This window comes from Actinia tenebrosa, unplaced genomic scaffold, assembly GCF_029948245.1.
Source record: "Actinia tenebrosa isolate PJP-AT-01 unplaced genomic scaffold, QUT_ActTen_1.0 PGA_scaffold5__44_contigs__length_20552954, whole genome shotgun sequence".
Classification (NCBI taxonomy): domain Eukaryota; kingdom Metazoa; phylum Cnidaria; class Anthozoa; order Actiniaria; family Actiniidae; genus Actinia; species Actinia tenebrosa.
Genome location: NW_028292582.1, coordinates 17,092,718 through 17,111,715, shown reverse-complemented (window position 1 = coordinate 17,111,715; position 18,998 = coordinate 17,092,718). Strand labels below are relative to the sequence as shown.

The following is an 18,998-nucleotide window of genomic DNA, read 5'->3' as shown; positions in this document are numbered from 1 at the left end:
CTATCTCAAAAATTGAATGGAGCTTAACAATGCTAGAAGTGTTAGTCGAGAAAATGACAAACAGGACTCTCCTTCATAGGAAAGCAAATCGAAGATGCAAAACTCAATGAGCTAAGAGCGAAGGTTGAAGGTCTGGAAGATATGGCTAAACACAAAACTTCAAAACTAGAAGATCTAACTTTGCAGAATCTATATCTTGAAGCCTATCCCAGGAGAGAAAACATTTGCTTCAGTAACATTGAAGAAAACATGTGGAAAGATACCAAAGACATCCTACGTGACTTCTTAGAGTCTGAGCTTGGTTTTCAAAACACAAAAATGTTGAAATTTAAAGAGTACACCGAGTTGATAAGAGCAAAGGACATAAATCAAAGCATATTTTGGCATGATTCCTCAGATATGAAGACTGTGAATCCATCTTTGTTCTGGGCTCCCGACTTTGTGGAACAAATTTTCAAATGTTTACTGACCTCCCCTTGCAGATTGTTGGACAAAGAAGACCTCAAATGGAGGCCTTTAAAAAAGCCAAACATAACAATATTTCGGCCAGTTTCAGTAAGTCCCAGCCTGACAAGCTATTCATAAGAGGAGAACTCTGGCCAGCAGGTAAAAAACTTGAAGTTTAATCTGTCAGTTGGCAGTTTTGTGACGTGATATACATCATTTATATTCATAGACTGAAAGGCCAACCTTTGAAAAAGTTTTTCCCCTCTGCTAGCCAAAAAGGCTTGTAATGAACTATTAAACTCTATTTCTTTCTCCTTTTCCATTTATTAATAACTGTCTCTACTCAGTATGTTGATTGCTTCTCTATCATTATCATTGTCTATTATCCACATTAATTTTTTCTGTGCTGTGCATATATTCTTCTTTCTTTGCAGTAACATACTGAATCTTTTTGTGGTTATAGTGAACTTTCAGTCGATTCCTCAAAAAAGTAGGAAAAGAGATAGCTAATTTACTTGTTTACCAGTATTTAACATGGCTTTCGAACTGAATGGCTGTTTGCTAAATGAAAGAGGTTTAAATGATACTAAAAAGAGAAGACAGGTCTACTGATGGTTGCACACACATAAATTTAGTTTTGTCTGCCTTCAAGAAACATTTAGCTCACACTCAGTCGAAAAAATGTGGATGGCAGAATGGGGAGGTAAAATATACTTCAGTCACAGTTCTAAGCATAGTTAAGGGGATTTTCATTTTACATGTATGCAACCCTAGTCTTGGATTTCAGATTTTGAAATAAATTAAATATTTACAAGAATAAACAAGGAAGGCTTATTTTTGTTAGAAATTAGAATAAAAGACACTACCTTTTTGCTAGTTAACATGTATTCGCCCAACAATAAAAGTTTTTTAAGAGTTGTAACCAAAAGCAGAGAACCCTTTGTCAATGAGCACATTGTTTAACTGTGCTATCTCCGATCTAGACAAGAGTGGAGGTGCTACCACAAAGAAGTACACTGGGACCTTTACTATTCCTTCCTTATATTATTGACATTGTAACAACCCTAAATTTAAATTTGGATTTTTGGACTAGCCTAAACATACACATGATTTGAACAAATTTATAAGAAACATGATTATGTATATGGTTAAATGAACAAAACAAAATGTACCTTAAATTCAGGATCAATATTCTTTATTAAAATGTACATTTTTCAGCTTTTACAACATTTTACTTATCATCATGGATTTTTTTATGAAAAAATGTACAAAATTCCATTACATTGAGTTTTCCTTTATTAATTTTCTACTTTTATTGCAATTTTGAACAATTCTTGATAAATATGACAAGATGTCGACATATAAGTCATGTTTGTGTTCAAAACATGGGTATTCAACAGAAACAATATTTATATGTGAAAGACCTTCGCTGTCAAGCATATTTATATGTGAAAGACCTTCACAGCCTTTACATATTTATATGTGAAAGACCTTTACAGTCTAACATATTTATATGTGAAAGACCTTCGCTGTCAAGCATATTTATATGTAAAAGACCTTCACAGCCTTAACATATTTATATGTGAAAGACCTTCGCTGTCAAGCATATTTATATGTGAAAGACTTTCACAGCCTTAACATATTTATATGTGAAAGACCTTTACAGTCTAACATACTATAGCTAGTAAGTAGAAATTCATAATTATATTTGAAATCCGAAATCTAAGTATTTTAAAAATATTCCGAAACAACATATGCTTTGTATTAATTTTCATTTGAAGAATACTTTCCTCAGTTGCTGTTAAATTTATAATGACGTTCTTGGACTTTCTTACCTGCAAAGCAGTTCGTTATTAAAAATCTACTTAGGTTTGCTTCTAAGAAAGAGAGTCTGACATAGAAGGCAAGGAAACTATATATGATGATTTTGATCGACCAGAAGAAGAGTACGAGAAGACCATGGAAATAATGCCTGAGAAAGATATCAGTTCCGCGTCAAGTATCGAAGGAGAAGAGACATTTACATCATCCATTGCCGGCTTTGAAGCGGATGCGTCTGAAGGGGAAAAAGATACAGAGTACGAAATCCAAAACCCAAAAGTAAAAAAGATTCGAGGTTAGAAAAATGATCATTTTTCAGGTTAAGATGATCATTTAGCGCGTTCTTTGAATTACTTTATGCGCACTCTCTACAGCACTTATAAAGCTTGATAGTACTCATTTTGAAGGCGATAGAATAATACCGTACTCGTGGATTATTGTTTAATATCATGTTGATTATCAGTTTTATTTTTAAAATTCATAACTTGAAATTAATGATCATATATTCAGATACTGAGGTACTCAGATAAGTTTGTTTCATCATATTTACAGCTAAGCGCCGAAGCAGCATTCAAGATCCTCGATCTCTTGGAAGTAAAATCTGTTGTACCAAAAGCTGTTTCATAAAGCTAACTGAAGCTCAATGAATCAAGGCTCGCAAACTTTTTTGAGTAAAAAAATCCAATATATCACTATCAGCGTGGTTTTGTTCTTAACTAGTTTGAAAGCAACCAGCCGTCTGGACAATTCTAGTTATGAACTTCTGGTATTGGCTTGTTTCTTGAGCCTCTTGGTAAGTGTATAAAGTTTCTTTATAGAACGAACGTTTGCGAAATCTACTTTTTTGTGGAACATTTTAAGAAAATCTGTATTTAATACTGTTTGTAATAAAAAAAACCGAATGCAAGTTGATCAGCACTCAGTTTAGATACTTATAATTGGATTAAAAGTCCAAAGGTCATTTCCTGTCATTGTTTGCAAGGAATATTCAAATCACAACAACATAGTGTTACAGTTAACGGATGCTTGTTCGTTTCAAGAAAGAAACTCTTATAAAAGCAGAATTATGACAAAAAATACAGCAGCAAGTATTAAAGCCCAAAGAAGCATTAACGAGCTAAAGGTTTATTAGGGAAATTTGACAAATTTGGAGTTATTCACGGAAGAATTCAGCGTAAAATTACTTATGTGGTATACGTCGTCGTATGTACTCGAGCTCGTGGAACATGTGGACAAAGAGAGAAACATCTCTTGTTGAAGTTGAAGAAACCAGCTAAATCAAAATGAACTATGGTACATATTTTAAATGCTTAGAAGCAAACCTAAGTAGATTTTTAATAACGAACTGCTTTGCAGGTAAGAAAGTCCAAGAACGTCATTATAAATTTAACAGCAACTTTGAAATGGAAGTTTAAACGTTTTTGAACATGGCCATTCAAAAATAAAAGAATAACTAGCTGACATAAACAGCTTAATGTTAATATTTTTTGAAGAAGTGCTTTAGTTATCTCTCATATTTCCTGTCCTATAGCTTGCAGATGCCATTTACTATTCACCACTTCTCCTTATTTTGTTAATTTGTGAAGGTATTATATTAGTTCAACGAATTCCTAAATGTAAGAATATTTATTTATTGTTTTATTTAGATTTAGAATGGTACAAACCTTCTAGCAGACGTATCAGCCAAAGCAAAAAAGCCTAAACTTTACGCAACTAGTTTGCTGTCAGTACTGTTTACTGACGAAGAAATGTGTCTTAGATGTGTGGAACCTAAGGAAGGGGCCACAAGAAAAACAGCTCTTGACCAGAGCAAGATCAACTTATTAAAGAGTAAGTGTTCAACTATTAATATGATGATGAATTAACCACCATTCCCTTTCATTCAATCAGTGAAATAATACGTTTTCCATTGTACAATTAACAGGTTTCAATGTTTCATTTATCATAAAATAGAAGCACCACATTACATAAAATAATAGAGTGCACATATCACATAAATGTGACACAATTCTTAACTATTTAGCACCTAATAAATTTAATTATAAACCCTGGCCCCCAACCCCCAGGGAAGGGCGAGGAAGTAGCACAAGTGCAAGGTACCAGACATTTTCCTTTTTCTTGCACTTGTTCTTGCATTTGGTTGTACTATTAAAAACTTTTTGTGCTTGCACTTATTCACATCTCATTTTCACTACTTGTGCTTGTTCTTGCTCTTGCGTCGCTAGTGAAAACCTGACTTATACTAAGCATTTACAGAAATAAACACAGTGCTTCAAAGGAATTTCTTTGTCATTGTGTCATGCCTCGTGGAAACTGCAAGACACTGGTTTGCATTAATAGTGTTAAGGTGTTTTTAAAGTCCCTACAATCCCTAGTTGTGCTGCTATTTTTGCACAAAGTACTAATAGATATGAGAATTATTTAAATGATTTATTGAATGAATTTATATTTTTGATATTGCAGGGCGTATCAAAGCAAAGTACGGAGAAAAGGTCCTGGATAAAGGATGGTCAGACATTCGTATCAGCGTTTATCAGAAAAAAATTAGAAAAAATTCAGAAAAATTAATGTGCCCGTTCATAATGTCAAAAATATATATATATATATATTATTATATATATATTGAGTAAATTTGTCATGTTTCTGTTTCAATTGTTGAGATTGACTTGTTTTATTTAGTTCTGCTATTTAAGGGAGACTAGCACCAACATTGTACGATTTTTAATTTATCTGAAACTAAATTTCCTACAATAATCTTTTCATTTGTGATAATCCATGGTTAAATGTTTTTCTTGATATTACGAAGGGAAGTATTTATGAGTACAAACACTTTAAAAAGTACCATTTCATCTTTTTGTTAACTGAAAATAGTCAATAGGATATTGAATATGGTTGTTTTTAATATGTTTAGAAATAAACAAGTTTTAAAAGAATTTGGCATTCTAATATATGTCTCAAAATCTAGAATATTATAGGATCCTTTGTATGATCTTGGAGAAGTTTAACAGGATCTTAAATAGGATCCTATTCAAGGTCCTATAGGTTCCTATTCAAGATCCTTAAGAATCCTATTCAAGATCCTATAGGATCCTATTCAAGATCTTATAGGATTCTATTGAAGATCCTATAAGATCCTAATCAAGATCCTATTTTTTGTAGGATCCTGCTCAATATCCAATAGGATCCTGTAGGATCTTAAATATAATTCTATAGGATCCTGTCCAAGATCCTATAGGATCCTGTCCAAGATCCTATAGGATTCTGGTCAATGTCCTATGGGATCCTATGGGATCTGTTCAAGATCCTTTAGGATCCTGTAGGATCCTGAATATGATCCTAAACAGGATCCTGTACAAGATCTTGGTTAGGATCCTTTAGGATCCTAAACAGGATCCTGCCTAGGATTTGCACCAGGGTGAGCTTTCCAGTCTTTTTATGCAGCCTTTTTAATGCAGTAAATTATTTTATAAAATGGTGCCATTATGAAAATATGGAGATGTGTTTATTGAGCTTTCCAGTCTTTTTATGCAGTAGTCTGGTGACTACCCAGCTTTGGCCAGCGGTATTTACCGAATGAGAAAAGGGACTATTCAAGCCCTGACTATGCAGCTAGTTGCCAGCTTTAATCTGCAATTTCAATACCTTTGCCTCCCTACTACAGTAGTACCCTCCCTACAACAGTTTTACTAGTAAACCATTTACATGGTCAGAGGTTTAAAAGCAGTTTTTCTTGAAAGTAGCTGGCCAAAAAAATTAGCCACACCCAAAGCCTGCAAATTTTAGCATTTTCTGAAAAATGATTTTGAACCCTGCTTTGGAAAGGTATATATTTTGTTTTGTTTTAATATATGTTTTTGATACCTTGTACTTATCTTTTGGTTCAGAGGAATTTAAGAAGTTTCTACTTGTGTCTTGGTTGAGTACAGAGACAGGGTTGTCAACCTGCAAAGAAAACAGATTTTTATCAGACCTAACCTCTATTCATGTCAACATCATGACTGTTTTATGTCAACCTACTTGAATTCCAAACTGATCAAGAATATGAATAAGCTCTTCTTTCTTTGATGAAATTGTTTTTCCTGTTAAAAGAAAGGATGATAATGGTTTACCCAATTATTAGTGGGTCACCCCTGGTAGCCCAGTCATGGTGACTAGAAGGAGAGGGCATGATGGGGAGGGGGCTAGATGGAAAGGGGGCATGATGGTTGGGGGCTAGATGGAGAGGGGGCATGACGGTTGGTGACTAGAAGGAGAGAGAGCATGATGGGGAGGGGGCTAGATGGAGAGGGGGCATGATGGTTGGGAGCTAGATGGAGAGGGGGCATGATGGTTGGGGGCTAGATGGAGAGGGGGCATGATGGTTGGGGGCTAGATGGAGAGAGGCCATGATGGTTGGGTGCTAGATGGAGAGGGGGCATGATGAAGAGGAGGCATGATGGTTTGGGCTAGATGAAGAGGAGGCATGATGGTTGGGGCTAGATGGAGAGAGGGCATGATGGAGAGGGGGCTCGATGGAGAGGGGGCATGATGGTTGGGGGCTAGATGGAGAGGAGGCATTAAGTCAAAAATAATTAATAATTAACCAATGGTTTTTTTTGACAATTAAGTTTCATTGCATGGAAAGGTCCACAAATTAATGCGTTTGTTTGACAAGCGAGAAATGTTATAACATTTCACTAAAATCAATATTATTAATCTCAATTGTTGGGGACCTAAACTTTACTGCTGAAAATCCGAAGCATACTAAGTATAGAAATTTACTACAGCTGTACTGATTATTGGAAATGTGACTCAGTTGGATGATAATAATTCAGGTCTTAGATTTTGGATAATCGCTGGAGGTGATTATCGTGTGATAGTGTGAGTTTCTCGACCAATCAGTGCATGAGATTTTCAATAATCACCTGTGTATTTTTACTATTGTTATATACTTATTTCAATAAAGTTAGTCACCAAAAACCTAGAAAGCTGTGATCGCTGAGAATCATGGGAAATATTTTATATCCAACAAGTAAAGCTTTTGACACAAACTGCAGCAGTTGAGGATGCTCAAAGGAGGTTAACTTGTAACTGGTAGAAGATCTCAAGTCCATCAACTGTTATCAAGCGGTTGAAACATGTAAAATGTATCTACCCATAATCCTTGTCGGTCTCAGCTTTGTAGCTTTTCAGGTGACTAACTTTACTGAAATAAGTGTATGCAACGACAAAAGTACGATATATAATACTTGATATACAATAACCGTCAATACATTTTATTGATCACGAATTTGTATAATAAAGCTCAATTTAAAGGTGATCATTAAATTGCAAACAGGGACACTTATCAAGCGTACAAGTCTACCGCCAGTCAAGTGGCTAAAGTGTTTGATCAGTAGATACAATCACCCGAAACAGTGTTTGAATCTCCCCTGCAACGGCACCCCTGCAACTACACTAATATACTATAACAACTATGCTCAAAGAATTGATTCCATTTCTTAGTTGTAGCTATGATGATTAGCCGCTGATTTGGTTTAAGAAAAAGGAAAATAATTCAAGATTGTCCAGCATGCTTGGGCGTAGATCAAATTTGAATACTCAATAAACAGCCGTGTAGTCCTCAATAAATTATAAGAATTTTGATCAAAGTTTTGTAGCTGAAGCTCTTTTTTTCCTAGCTAAGTAATTCAGACAACCTAGTGTTAACATGTTTGATGTGAGCAGAAAAGATAAAATTTTACTCTTAATTAGTGATTGAACTGTCAAACATGTTACAATAGGTCTTTCTGGAATCTCCTGAGAATTGGAAACCTATTGTTATGTCCTCCAAATTGAGCTGCTTTGTGCTATAAGGAGTCTATTTATAGTTATTAGTTCTGATTCACAAGATTGGTGTATATTTAATTTTACATTAATTGCACATGCATCATATGGTAAATTATTATGTTTGATAGTCTATTTTAATTTGATATCTTTTTATTATCATCTTTTTACTAGATGCTATAATGCCTCTGTAAGTAATTACTATTGTGCTACTTACCATCATGTGTTTTGATTTTATATGAAGAACTGCCATCACTAGTGATGCGTCTCTCAATTATTATAGAGTTACCATATATCTCTGGACAGTAAGCATCTTTTCCTCTGTTTCTTAACTTGATGATGATTTGACAGTAACTATGGCAACAGAGAAGAACAGAGATTTGGAACAGAAAAACAAAGCAGAACAATTAAGGGTAATTACCTCTAACATGTATTATACATCTATTCATATATTCATACATGTTACCTGCATTTGTCTTTGATAAAACCTTTTAAAGAACTTCCTCTATTTGTAGTATTGGCTTTCCCACCCAAACCAACCACAATTCCTGTCATAATGGCACTTTTACCACCTGAAACACATTAACGTTATCATCAGCCACCATTGGGGAAAAAATATTAATTTTAAGCCAATTCAGTTTGGACAAAATTTGCCTCTTAAGACCACATGCCTTTGCTTCGAGATAACAAACTTTACTTGTCATGAATTACAAGCAATAAAGAAATAATATTAAGAAATGACATGCACATGTTTTGAAATGGGACATTAAGCCCCGTTTACACTAGTGATTTTTGCTGCGATTTTTTTGCTATTTTGTCCATAATAAATAATGGAAAAGAATTTACTTGTAAAGTTTTTTTCAGGATACCAAGATTTTCCTAGAGGAATGTCTCTTTTTTCTAGGATGAGACAAAAGATTTCATATTTCCGAAAATTGCCACAAAAATCGCAGCAAAAATCGCCAGTGTAAACTGGGCTTTAGGGATATTAGGTCTGTTAGACAGAAACTAAAGCAAGTGCACTTTGTCAAGCTTTCTGATTATTAAGTTAATTCTTTAAACATCACAAGGAAATGTTTAGAAACATTGTTTGCCCACATATGTAGTGGTTATCAATATTTAGTGCAGGTAATGAAACTACTACAAAAAAAGAACAGATTTGTCAGATAATTTAAGGTAACAACGCACTTACTTCCATTACGTCCAATGACAAAATTAACATTTGAACCAAAAGGTACTTCTAGCATGGTATGGCACATGAAATTGATCAAAGTTATCTTCTCTATAATACCAACTTCTGCTTCAGACTGTTAAGTGATGGAAAATAATAGAATTTATTCCTGGTGTTAAGCGATACTGTTACATGTGTAAAACTTGAAACTATTTTGTCCCTATGGTGTGAATGGGTAATAGCAGGAGAAGGAAAATCCATGGTCATAATAAATAGCTACTTCTTGCTACTTTTGAATTTATGAACAAATGTACCTCAATTTCCTTGCAATCCACTGCCCACCACTACCCCCCCCCCCCCCCATGACGCATTAAGTGTTGGTACCCTAAAAATCAGTCAAGCTGGGAAGCAAAGAATACCCAACAATCACTTTTCACATGTGATGTCAGTACAACAGACCCTTTGATTTCCAAAAGGATCGAAAATTGTGTCGTGTGTGAAAATTTCAGAAAGACTTTGGCTCTCTTGGATTCCCATTCTTAAATATAATTTTGCAATATATATTTTTTCGTTCACTGTTACCAATCACAATGCATTTATCTCCTTACACACATGAAAAATAAACGATAAAAATAATTAACCTAGAAGGTGGTAGCAACGTAAGGGAGGAAAGCCTTTTCTTGTTCTATGGGTTGCCTGTGTCACACCTTCAAACTCATACCTTCGTAGCAAGTTCAGGCTGACTACAGTCATGATCATCAGAATCCATTTTTTCGTCATCCATTTCTTCATCACTCCGATCTACAGAACTCGATCTTCTACTTTTTTTCGTGGTACTTGGAGCCTTTTTTGAGCGTCTTTCTTGCGACGTATCGGCGCTTTCTTCTTCCTCCGTCGGTTCCTCGCTCGTGTCTTCACGTCTTCGTTTGCTGCGCTGTCGACTCATTTTGCTTATTTCAAGGAAGGATATCTATCAGTTATTTGATGAATAGGTGCCGAAGAAGAACTAATGTTTACGATTGCATGAATTAAGGAATATTAAAGATAGGATTTTCATAAACACTTCTTGCTGTGTCATTGGTCTCGTATGTTAGCCTGGAATGGCGGGAAAAGATGGATCACATGATCAGTAGCACCCGCTGGGGCTTGTGGGAACAGTGCATAAACGGAAGTCATTTATCGCGGTTCCATGGTATATACTTCATTACAGTATATAATTCATTATCTTAGATCATTACTCGGGCTCTGGGCTCTGGTCGGATTGCTATTACCTGAGGTCAATTTTTGGTTAAAATCTTGAAATATGGAGGGTAATGACTGGGCTCAATTCTCTACGACAGGAACAACAGAAGCAAAAGTAAGTTTGATTGATAAATTACATGCATTGCATTAAAAATGTTTTAAAAACAGCAGGGGAGGAGAAATGGCCTAGAATCAAATTGGTCGTCTTTTTTACTTTTGTAGGAAGAAGAAAACGATGACTGGGGGGATTTTGGGGGATTTGAGGTAAGGTATTTATAGCCATTATGACATGCAGCGGGTCCAAACACTTACTCTTTTGCGTTAAACAATAGATTGTTTTGATGTTACGTCATAGTGAAATAAGGCAATTAGTAGTTGTTTCACGAGTTTGTGCAAGCACTCTATCTCTATCATTTTTGATTTGAATATAGTTTCATGTGCTGTGTTTGGTTAAGTGACCAGTGATTATGAAAAGGTAGCCAGGGAGGGCCCAAGAGGCCCTGCCACCACATCCTGTTGGAATTCCTCTTTACATGGTCTGGAAGGGGGGTCTGGATTACGAATCCCCAGGGATCTGGACCAGTCCTAGTAGCTAAGCACTGATATTTAAGTCTAAAATTGTCATTCAGGATTTTGTAGGTCATCAGCAGTGTTTTATAGGAGATCCTCTATGCAACCAATAGAGACCATTTGTTATATCATCCAATTTCATAGCTATATAACAATGATATTTACCTAACTGAGCTGATCTGCACAGTATATAATCTTTTCAATATTTACCTTGCCTCTCGAAGACTCAAAGCTTGATAAATATTCAATGATAATCTCATTGTTAAATACTAATAAAATAATTATCTGTTATATTTCAAGACAGCTCAGCCAGTCACAGATCCAGCAGCTAGTAACACATCAGGAGTTATATCTTGGGCTACAACATTTACTTCTCAAACTTCTCCAGCAGAACAACACAGTGCACATAATGTCAGTGTTTCCCCTGATCTGAGTCAAGAAACTCATTTGGCAGCAGTTTTATCGGAGACAGCAGCAGTGGATCCAGTTTTGGAGACTGTCAAACAAGTTCAGAATTCTCCTAACTTGTCATCAGCTCCTTTAAGCAACAACAGTAGTGCTTCAAAATCAGACTCAGAACAACAGGCAGATATCAGTACCAGTGATAAAAGTACTGCTACTTCTGACAAGCAGCAAGCAACTGAAATTCTTGTTAACCCTAAAGTGAGTATTATAATAATTATAAAGTATATACCAAAAAGAACTACTTGTACATCGCATAAGAGTGTTCCTAAAATTGAACCCTTCAGCTATTTAAAAAAAACATCACAAAAAGGTTGAAAATTCACACTTTTCCAATGGAAGACTGGGCCAATTCATCTGAAAATCCAATTTTTCCAACTCGAAAATAATAAAAAAGTAAAAAATAGTGTGGAATAAAATCTTTACTTAGTATATAAAAATCATGGCTAAACTGTTTCCAACTGAATTGACTGCATTCAACAAAAATAATCATGGGACAACTATATCGGGTTAGCATTTTCCTAGCTGCTGGGACTGAGTACGATGTAAATTTCTCTTGTCAAATGAAATGGGATTTCACCATGAGTTTGACTTAGTAGCATTTATGATCAATTTGTTGAATGAAAAATTTATATTTCCTAGGTTTTCTTGGCAGAATCATGTGAAATGCTAATCAAATTACATTTTAGAAAACTCAATTCTGATTGGTTGACCTTGAGTTTGTTCTGAAGGTCAACTCAGCTGGATAGGTTAAATGCTTTTCCTCCTATGAGCAAAAATTAAATGTGCAGTCAGTGCAAAACATCAATGAATTACCTAAATTAGGCTAAATATTGTTTGGTGGTGGAAAAAATCAGTTTCCACATAAAATCAAAATTTACTGCCATCCAAGATTTGAAAATGCTAGATACAGTAGCACTAACCTAACCAAGAATGATGACCTGTTCAAGGCAATATTGTGGAAATAATATATCAGCTGACCAAAATCCTAAAAAACTATACCCTTAATCCAGCAGAACATGTTTAGGCCTGTGTTGGCTGTTTATGGGAGTAACTTCCCAGGCGGGGTTAAAAGATTGCAGATTCAGAATTTTGAATATATAGGGTTTTTCCAGAAACCCAAAAGGTGTCTCATGAGTGGGGTATAATACAGAGAATAAGACATAATGTATGGTTTAAGAAAATTACCATACCCAACCATGGAGGAATTTTGAAAAAGTGCCCCACACTTGTGGAATTTCCAACTTTCTTCTTTCTGGGACCACACAATGTTTCCAGGCAACCAATTAAAATCTAAATACAAAGTGATTGAAGAGTAATTACTGAATAACTACTGTTATGATTTAAATGCTATATTTTCAGAGTGATGGTTCCTCTTTACGCGAACGCATAGAAGAGGCACATAAGTCAGCAGAAGTAATAAATGTTCTTGAAGGAAAACTGTCTTCGGCTGAACAAGAAAAGCTTAAATTAAAAGAGGTTACTGTTTGATTTGTTGCATGTATTTTAAAAAAAAATACTAATTATAATTATAATTATTGAAACAGTAAAAACAATGTTGTATTGTCCGACTTTATTTTAAAAAATAGTATGCATCATGCAGGTTAAGATAAGAGTCATATAACTTTAATTTTACGTACAACGCATAGCGAGTGCAATCAGTTCTATTGTGATCAATCAGCACCGTATAGTAAGGCTAGGTACAGTATCGGTAAGTGATTGGCTGGCCATTACTGAATCACTTACCGACACCTTACTGATAACCAGATTTCAAAGATAGAAAATAGAAGTCATATGCAAGTCATAAAATCGAACTCTCCATACGTTATCGACACTTTACCTCTACGTTACTGACACCTTACCATTACACTGACAACTAACCGACAAATTTCAACACTTACAGACCACCTCACTTACCAACCACTAACAGACCACTTACTGAAACCTAACACCGTATGGTGCAGATTGATCATAATAGCCCATTTTTTTAAAGTTACACATCATCCAATCACAGAATTTACTCAATTTAAATTTCTGTTTTTTTTTTACAAATTATGAACCAAAGGAACTTGAAAGTCTCTTAACAAAACATCAAGAACTTGAGAATGTTTCCAAGACAACACATGAAAATGTAGAAGAACAAAAACGAAAATATGCAAAATGTCAGGTAAGACAAACCCTCCTAAAATGTCTTTAGAATATAATTTAAATGCAAGAGTAAACCCTTATTTTTTTCAAAACATTAATTTTTTTTGAAGGAAGAACATCATCAACAGCTACAGGATATCCGTCAAGCAGGTCACAATGCCCTGGCTATGATAGTAGAAGAATACAAGGTAATCAAGAATGTTTGTGTGATTTAACATCCTTTGAACCAATCACAGCTAGTGCATGTCAGGTTTTTGCACCAAAATCCTAACGGATTTGGCACCTGATTCATAGTCAAAACAAATGGTATAATTATCCTACCATAAGGTTTTTTGCAATCATGAGAAGAAAAATTGCTCATATTTTAAACAGCTATAAATTTACTAAAAAATACCTGTATAATAATTCATAAAATTACAATTTCATAATTCCAAGGAGCTTTCCAAACAAGCAGTTCTTGAAGAAAGAGAAAAAACTCAAGCTGAACTCCATAATTTTCTAGAGGATGAAAGAAGAAAGTTTCAAGAGATTTTGAGCCAACAGGTACTGATAGTTAACTATCAGAAGCCTTATCTATATATAAGCTAGCTGAAAATAGTTTTTTTGTTATCTTGATATTATATGTTATTGTCTCACAGCAAGAGAGTTTTGAAAGAACACTAGCAGAGGAAAGAGAGAAGAATAATGAAAGAGTAAAGGCAGTTATAGAAGAGGAGCATCATGAACATAAGGTAATATTTAATTAATCTCTATATGTTAATGTTTTTATACATTCAACGTTTTATTCACGCTCCACAAGAAACAACTGCAAGATGGACCTTCTTGTTCCTCCAACTAGAACTAAACAATTCCAGAACTCATACTTCAATAGATTGCCCAGAATATGGAATCAACTGCCTGCCGACATCAAATCGTTAGATTCTGTTTCAAGTTTCAAGACTGCTCTTCATAGCCGTTACTTTGCTGGTCTGTTGAACACTTACTGCATAGACACTTATAAGACATGGAAATCAATCTGCCCTAAATGCTGTACTACGAATGACATTACTAGCAAACCATTATGTTGCTACTGAACTTTACTTAGCATATCATTATGATATGTCTCAATATATCATATGATTTTATTCTTATATCTTTTTCTTATTTACATCAAGTTGATTATAAGTTCACTAATTTTTCAGTCATTATCATTATTATCACACTATCAACTATTATATCCGTCATCATAACATACACCATTTGTAATATTATTCCACTTATTATGTGATCATATTGTGGCCGTACTTTATTTTGAGTCATGCTCTGTTGTACCGACCATACCACTAATTGTTTATGTGGTTAAAGCCTGATAAATAAATAAATAATTAAATGCATCCAATAACATAATTTTAGTTGAGTTCTTCTTTTTCAACAATGACAGGGTGCAACAATAAATGAACATCACAACTTCTTGTTGCTTGTTGTTTGGGAATCTCAGTGTTCTCAGTCAAAAGACTTAATTCCATATTAAGACAGTTGGCCTTGATTAATTTTACATTGCTTTTTTGCAGTATGTTTGTACCATTCGTTATATCTCTCATACTGTCACCAGCAACTTATATGTTGCAAGCAAAGATTGCAACATTTAAATCCAAGCCTTTCACATGAAACACCAATTATATTGTATTTGTCTAAGTGTAACACTAATATTTTCTCATAGCTTGTAACAGAATCTGCCTTGAATAAAGAAAGAGATGAATTTAAAGGGAAACTAGAAATGGCCATCAAGGTAATAGTTATTATACATTATAGAAGAGTCTCTCATTTATTAGGCAATGGGGATTAGTAAGATTCAGAGAGGTCCAGGTCCCAAGGGATTATCAAATCTGTGTCAACATTATGTAAAGGGGTTATTAGTGTGTACTGTAGTATCCTAAAGAAAAACCATACATGAAAGTGATTTTCCTAATCAACCCCCTAACCCATTAACCATGATGTCCTGTCAAATTAAAGAGCTCTATGTCCAAGTGACTATGGTAAAAGTATTAATTTATCACTTTATTTATCACATTATTTATTACTTTACACTGTCAGGAAACGAGGGAACAAGGAGAGGAGGCTGTGAAAGCAGCTGTAACCAAAGAAAAAGAGATGCATTTGGCTTTTATGGTAGGTCATATACTTATTCTTCGTTTGCATGTGATGTCATAGAGCAAGAAAATAACAACTTAAAATTAATTATAAATGCTATAAATTCAATTCTTCGATATGTTTTAGAGAACTATGATGTGACTAAGTGTAGAAAATTTCAGATCGTTCCATCGTTTTGTTTCCAAGTTGTGCGAATCTTATTTTGTGATCAGTAGTCCACACCTTACGCTGAACAAGTGTCTGAAAATTCAAAGAAATAAAGATATTTTTGCCAAATCAAAAATTTTTAGTGTTGTACAAGTTTATAAATTAGATCTGGTACGCTTGAAGTGAATTTGATGAATTTTTGTCATTAAATTTTTTTTTGAAATTGTGGACGCCATGTTGGATGATACTAGATATCATCCAGCGAGTTTTCGCCATACATTTACACTAAAATATCGGTAACTTCGTTCGCTCATAGCTCGTTTTAGAAATTCTCTAATGCTCCAATTTGTTGCTCAGCGTTGTATTATAAGTAGCTCTACATGGTCATAAGGATTGTTTTTTGATTGCAACCAAAAAGTACTTTAGCACCAGCAAAATACACATGGTTGCAAACGAAGAATTTCAATAAAGTTAGTCACCAAAAACCTAGAAAGCTGTGATGGCTGAGAATCATGGGAAATATTTCATTCAACAAGTAAAGGCTTCGACACAAACTTCATGCTGTTGAGGATGCTCAGGAGGCGAACTTGTAACTGCATGGTAGAAGATCTCAAGCCCTAAAACAGTTATCAAGCGGTTGAAACATGTAAAATGTATCTATCCATAATCCTTGTCGGTCTCAGCTTTGTAGCTTTTCAGCTGACTAACTTTATTGAAATAAGTGTATACAATTCAGAGAAAACTATACTGGACCAAAATATAACACCCTTCTGACTAAGTTGTTTCTTCATAGGAAAAAATGGAAAAAACAATGAAAGAAGAAAGGGAAAAATTTAGAACATCAATGAGAGAGGTACTGGACGATGAGCGACGAGAGAGCAAGGTAATGTACACGGTAGGGCTACGTCACACGTAGGGTTTCAAAAGCGTAAAATACTGTGCAAGGGAGGGGAGGGTAGAGCTACATTGCATAATGGTGGGAGTCATGGCATTTAATGATAATAAACTCAAAGCAACAAAGTAATAATTCCAAGGAAATGATGCTAATCTAAGGCATACTGCAAACCTCAAACTAGTCAAACCTATTAATTTTGAAATAGGCTCATGGTTAGAATGACATTTACAGCAAAATTGGGACAAGCTAAGTCAGATATTACGACACAGTGCAGATACTTGAACCATGAACACTTTGAGGTTTTTCGACATTTTTCATAACTATCAATCACAGCTCTCTGTAGAAACAAAGGAATCAAGTACTTTTTAGATGCCATCCAATCACAACAAATGGCAGAAGATGAACTGCTGAATCACATTTAGGAGTGGTAGAACTCAATTCATGAATTATGTAAGATAGTGAAAAAGTCATAAGTTCACCAGTGATTTCAGAAACAATATCAGGGGCTCAAAGCAAACATTTTTACCGCCATTTGCATTGTTTCAGCGGCCACCCCAGACAAAAATTGCAACGTCCACTTTGCAATCAAACACAGTTGACATCATTTACACATGCGTGATTCAAAAGGCGCCAAAACTGATGTTGAATTGTTTACAAGCATTATGAGCCACACTCAACAGGCCTACCGGGTCGATCCAAATGGGTGTAAATGACGTCAACGTGTTTGATTCATGGCACTTCTGGAATATTTTTTGTTGCCCAGTAGTTTGTGACTTTTTATTTAGTTGTCTTAAAATCAACAAGAAATACCTTTTAACTTATTGTGTTTTTACCAAATAAAGGTCAGGTTTTTTGTCTGGTGTCAATAAAACTAATGCAGAGTTCTTTGTCCAGAAAGCAATTCAAGAGGCTATGGCAGAGGAACGTACCAAATCTAGAGAAACTGTTAATAAATCTGTTGAAGAAACTAAAACTTTAATGAATGAGTACATAAAACAAAAACAACAGGTGAGTTAAAATCATGAAGTGTTGGCTCTCCCAGCCACTTTTGAAAACACATTGACTCAAGATATTTCTCCTCCCAATTCCTACCCTAAATCTATTGTGTTACTGCCTCATGTTCTATTTTTTCATTAATGCAATACATGTAGATCAGAATAGATCCTTTCAGCCAATGTGATCAACTGGTAACCGTGAAACCATAAGCACAGGAATCCTAATAATATTGAAGCTGAAATATATTACTTTCTTGGATGGTTGTACATGTACCTTGATCACACCTGTCCTTTATCACATGAAAATAAAAAACAGGTTGTCCAACACTGCAGGGACCTTATCATAAAATACTTGAATGCAATGATTTGTTCCAGTTGGCATGTAAGAAAGGTTCAAATCATTTCAGAGTTAGGGAACCCAAACATTATCTTTATCCTACTCTAGTATTTTGATTTCTTTGTAGATTGATACACAAGGTCAACAGAAGCAATTTATAGTCATGGATTTGTTTCTTGAAAGTGCAAGGACACAATTAAAAAACTTAATGGACAGCAACCAGAAAAGCTAATAGACCATTTTGGAGTTCATAAAATACTGCTGTTTCTTGAGTACAGATTCATTGACTCAGGCCAGGGTTAGTCTTGTGTCAGTGTCTAAATATTTACAAATACGAATAGTAAGGTAAAGATTGCATCCCTTTAACAATACAATTTGAAAATCCATGTACCTTCACTAGAACACATGAAAATTCTGCACAAAATTGAGGCTAACCCTGCGAAAATGACTCTGTAGTCAAGGGAAAGCAGCAGTATTTTACTAATTCTAAAAGGTTTTGAGTGGGGGGTTCACTTTATATAAACATTTTAATATGTAAGTTAGGCATTATATATTAATAGGCCACAATTCCTTGGAGGGGGCACAGGATCCTTAAACCACCCCTTTAAATGTTATAGTAGTAATAAATTATGCGTTCGGTTTAAATGTTAGATGGTTTGTTTTTATTCCATCATCCCTGAAAATGAATAATACATGTATGTCCTAAATCTCAGCAAAAAGTCTCATTTATGCTACAAAACTATACATTTTAAAATTATGAATATGCCATGCTCTATAAGTGTCTAATAAATGAATGTTAGAGTGATTTTAATAAATTGCTTGAGCTGC

At 34.7% G+C, this 18,998-nt stretch overlaps 2 protein-coding genes, 1 long non-coding RNA gene and 1 pseudogene across 3 annotated transcripts in view; 3 read left to right on the top strand and 1 right to left on the bottom strand.

Moving 5' to 3' along the window:
• The window catches only part of LOC116286296 (structural maintenance of chromosomes protein 6), a 57,041-nt gene extending 46,690 nt beyond the window's left edge, over window positions 1–10,351 (bottom strand). Inside the window, exons 1-6 of the mRNA XM_089038413.1 lie at window positions 9,966–10,351; window positions 9,266–9,380; window positions 8,540–8,645; window positions 8,291–8,427; window positions 6,286–6,347; window positions 6,130–6,210 (exon numbers count right to left, since the gene is read on the bottom strand). Of these exons, the coding sequence (XP_088894539.1) occupies window positions 6,130–6,210; window positions 6,286–6,347; window positions 8,291–8,427; window positions 8,540–8,645; window positions 9,266–9,380; window positions 9,966–10,190 (726 nt within the window). The 5' untranslated portion in view covers window positions 10,191–10,351. The remainder of the gene's footprint in view (window positions 1–6,129; window positions 6,211–6,285; window positions 6,348–8,290; window positions 8,428–8,539; window positions 8,646–9,265; window positions 9,381–9,965) is intronic.
• Window positions 142–626, top strand: LOC148906749 (uncharacterized; annotated as a pseudogene).
• LOC148906748 (uncharacterized) lies at window positions 3,279–4,842 on the top strand. The gene is made up of 3 exons (XR_016121445.1): window positions 3,279–3,624; window positions 3,915–4,098; window positions 4,732–4,842. It is a non-coding gene; the product is annotated as an uncharacterized LOC148906748 (long non-coding RNA).
• An 87-nt stretch (window positions 10,352–10,438) lies between the features above and the next one.
• On the top strand, window positions 10,439–18,924 carry LOC116286298 (uncharacterized). Its single transcript, XM_031692768.2, has 13 exons — window positions 10,439–10,601; window positions 10,709–10,750; window positions 11,357–11,719; window positions 12,881–12,997; window positions 13,584–13,685; window positions 13,777–13,854; window positions 14,102–14,209; window positions 14,305–14,397; window positions 15,366–15,434; window positions 15,740–15,814; window positions 16,737–16,826; window positions 17,733–17,846; window positions 18,298–18,924. Exons 1-13 carry the CDS (start codon window positions 10,548–10,550, stop codon window positions 18,400–18,402), a joined length of 1,410 nt encoding a protein of 469 aa, XP_031548628.2. The 5' UTR covers window positions 10,439–10,547; the 3' UTR covers window positions 18,403–18,924.
• Window positions 18,925–18,998: the final 74 nt, after the last annotated feature.

Coding starts and splice junctions, on each gene's coding strand:
- LOC116286298 (XM_031692768.2), top strand. CDS start 10,548: ATGGAGGGTAATGACTGGGCTCAATTCTCTACGACAGGAACAACAGAA. Junction 12,998..13,583: donor AAAAGCTTAAATTAAAAGAG/GTTACTGTTTGA, acceptor TATGAACCAAAG/GAACTTGAAAGTCTCTTAAC. Junction 15,435..15,739: donor AACTAGAAATGGCCATCAAG/GTAATAGTTATT, acceptor TTACACTGTCAG/GAAACGAGGGAACAAGGAGA.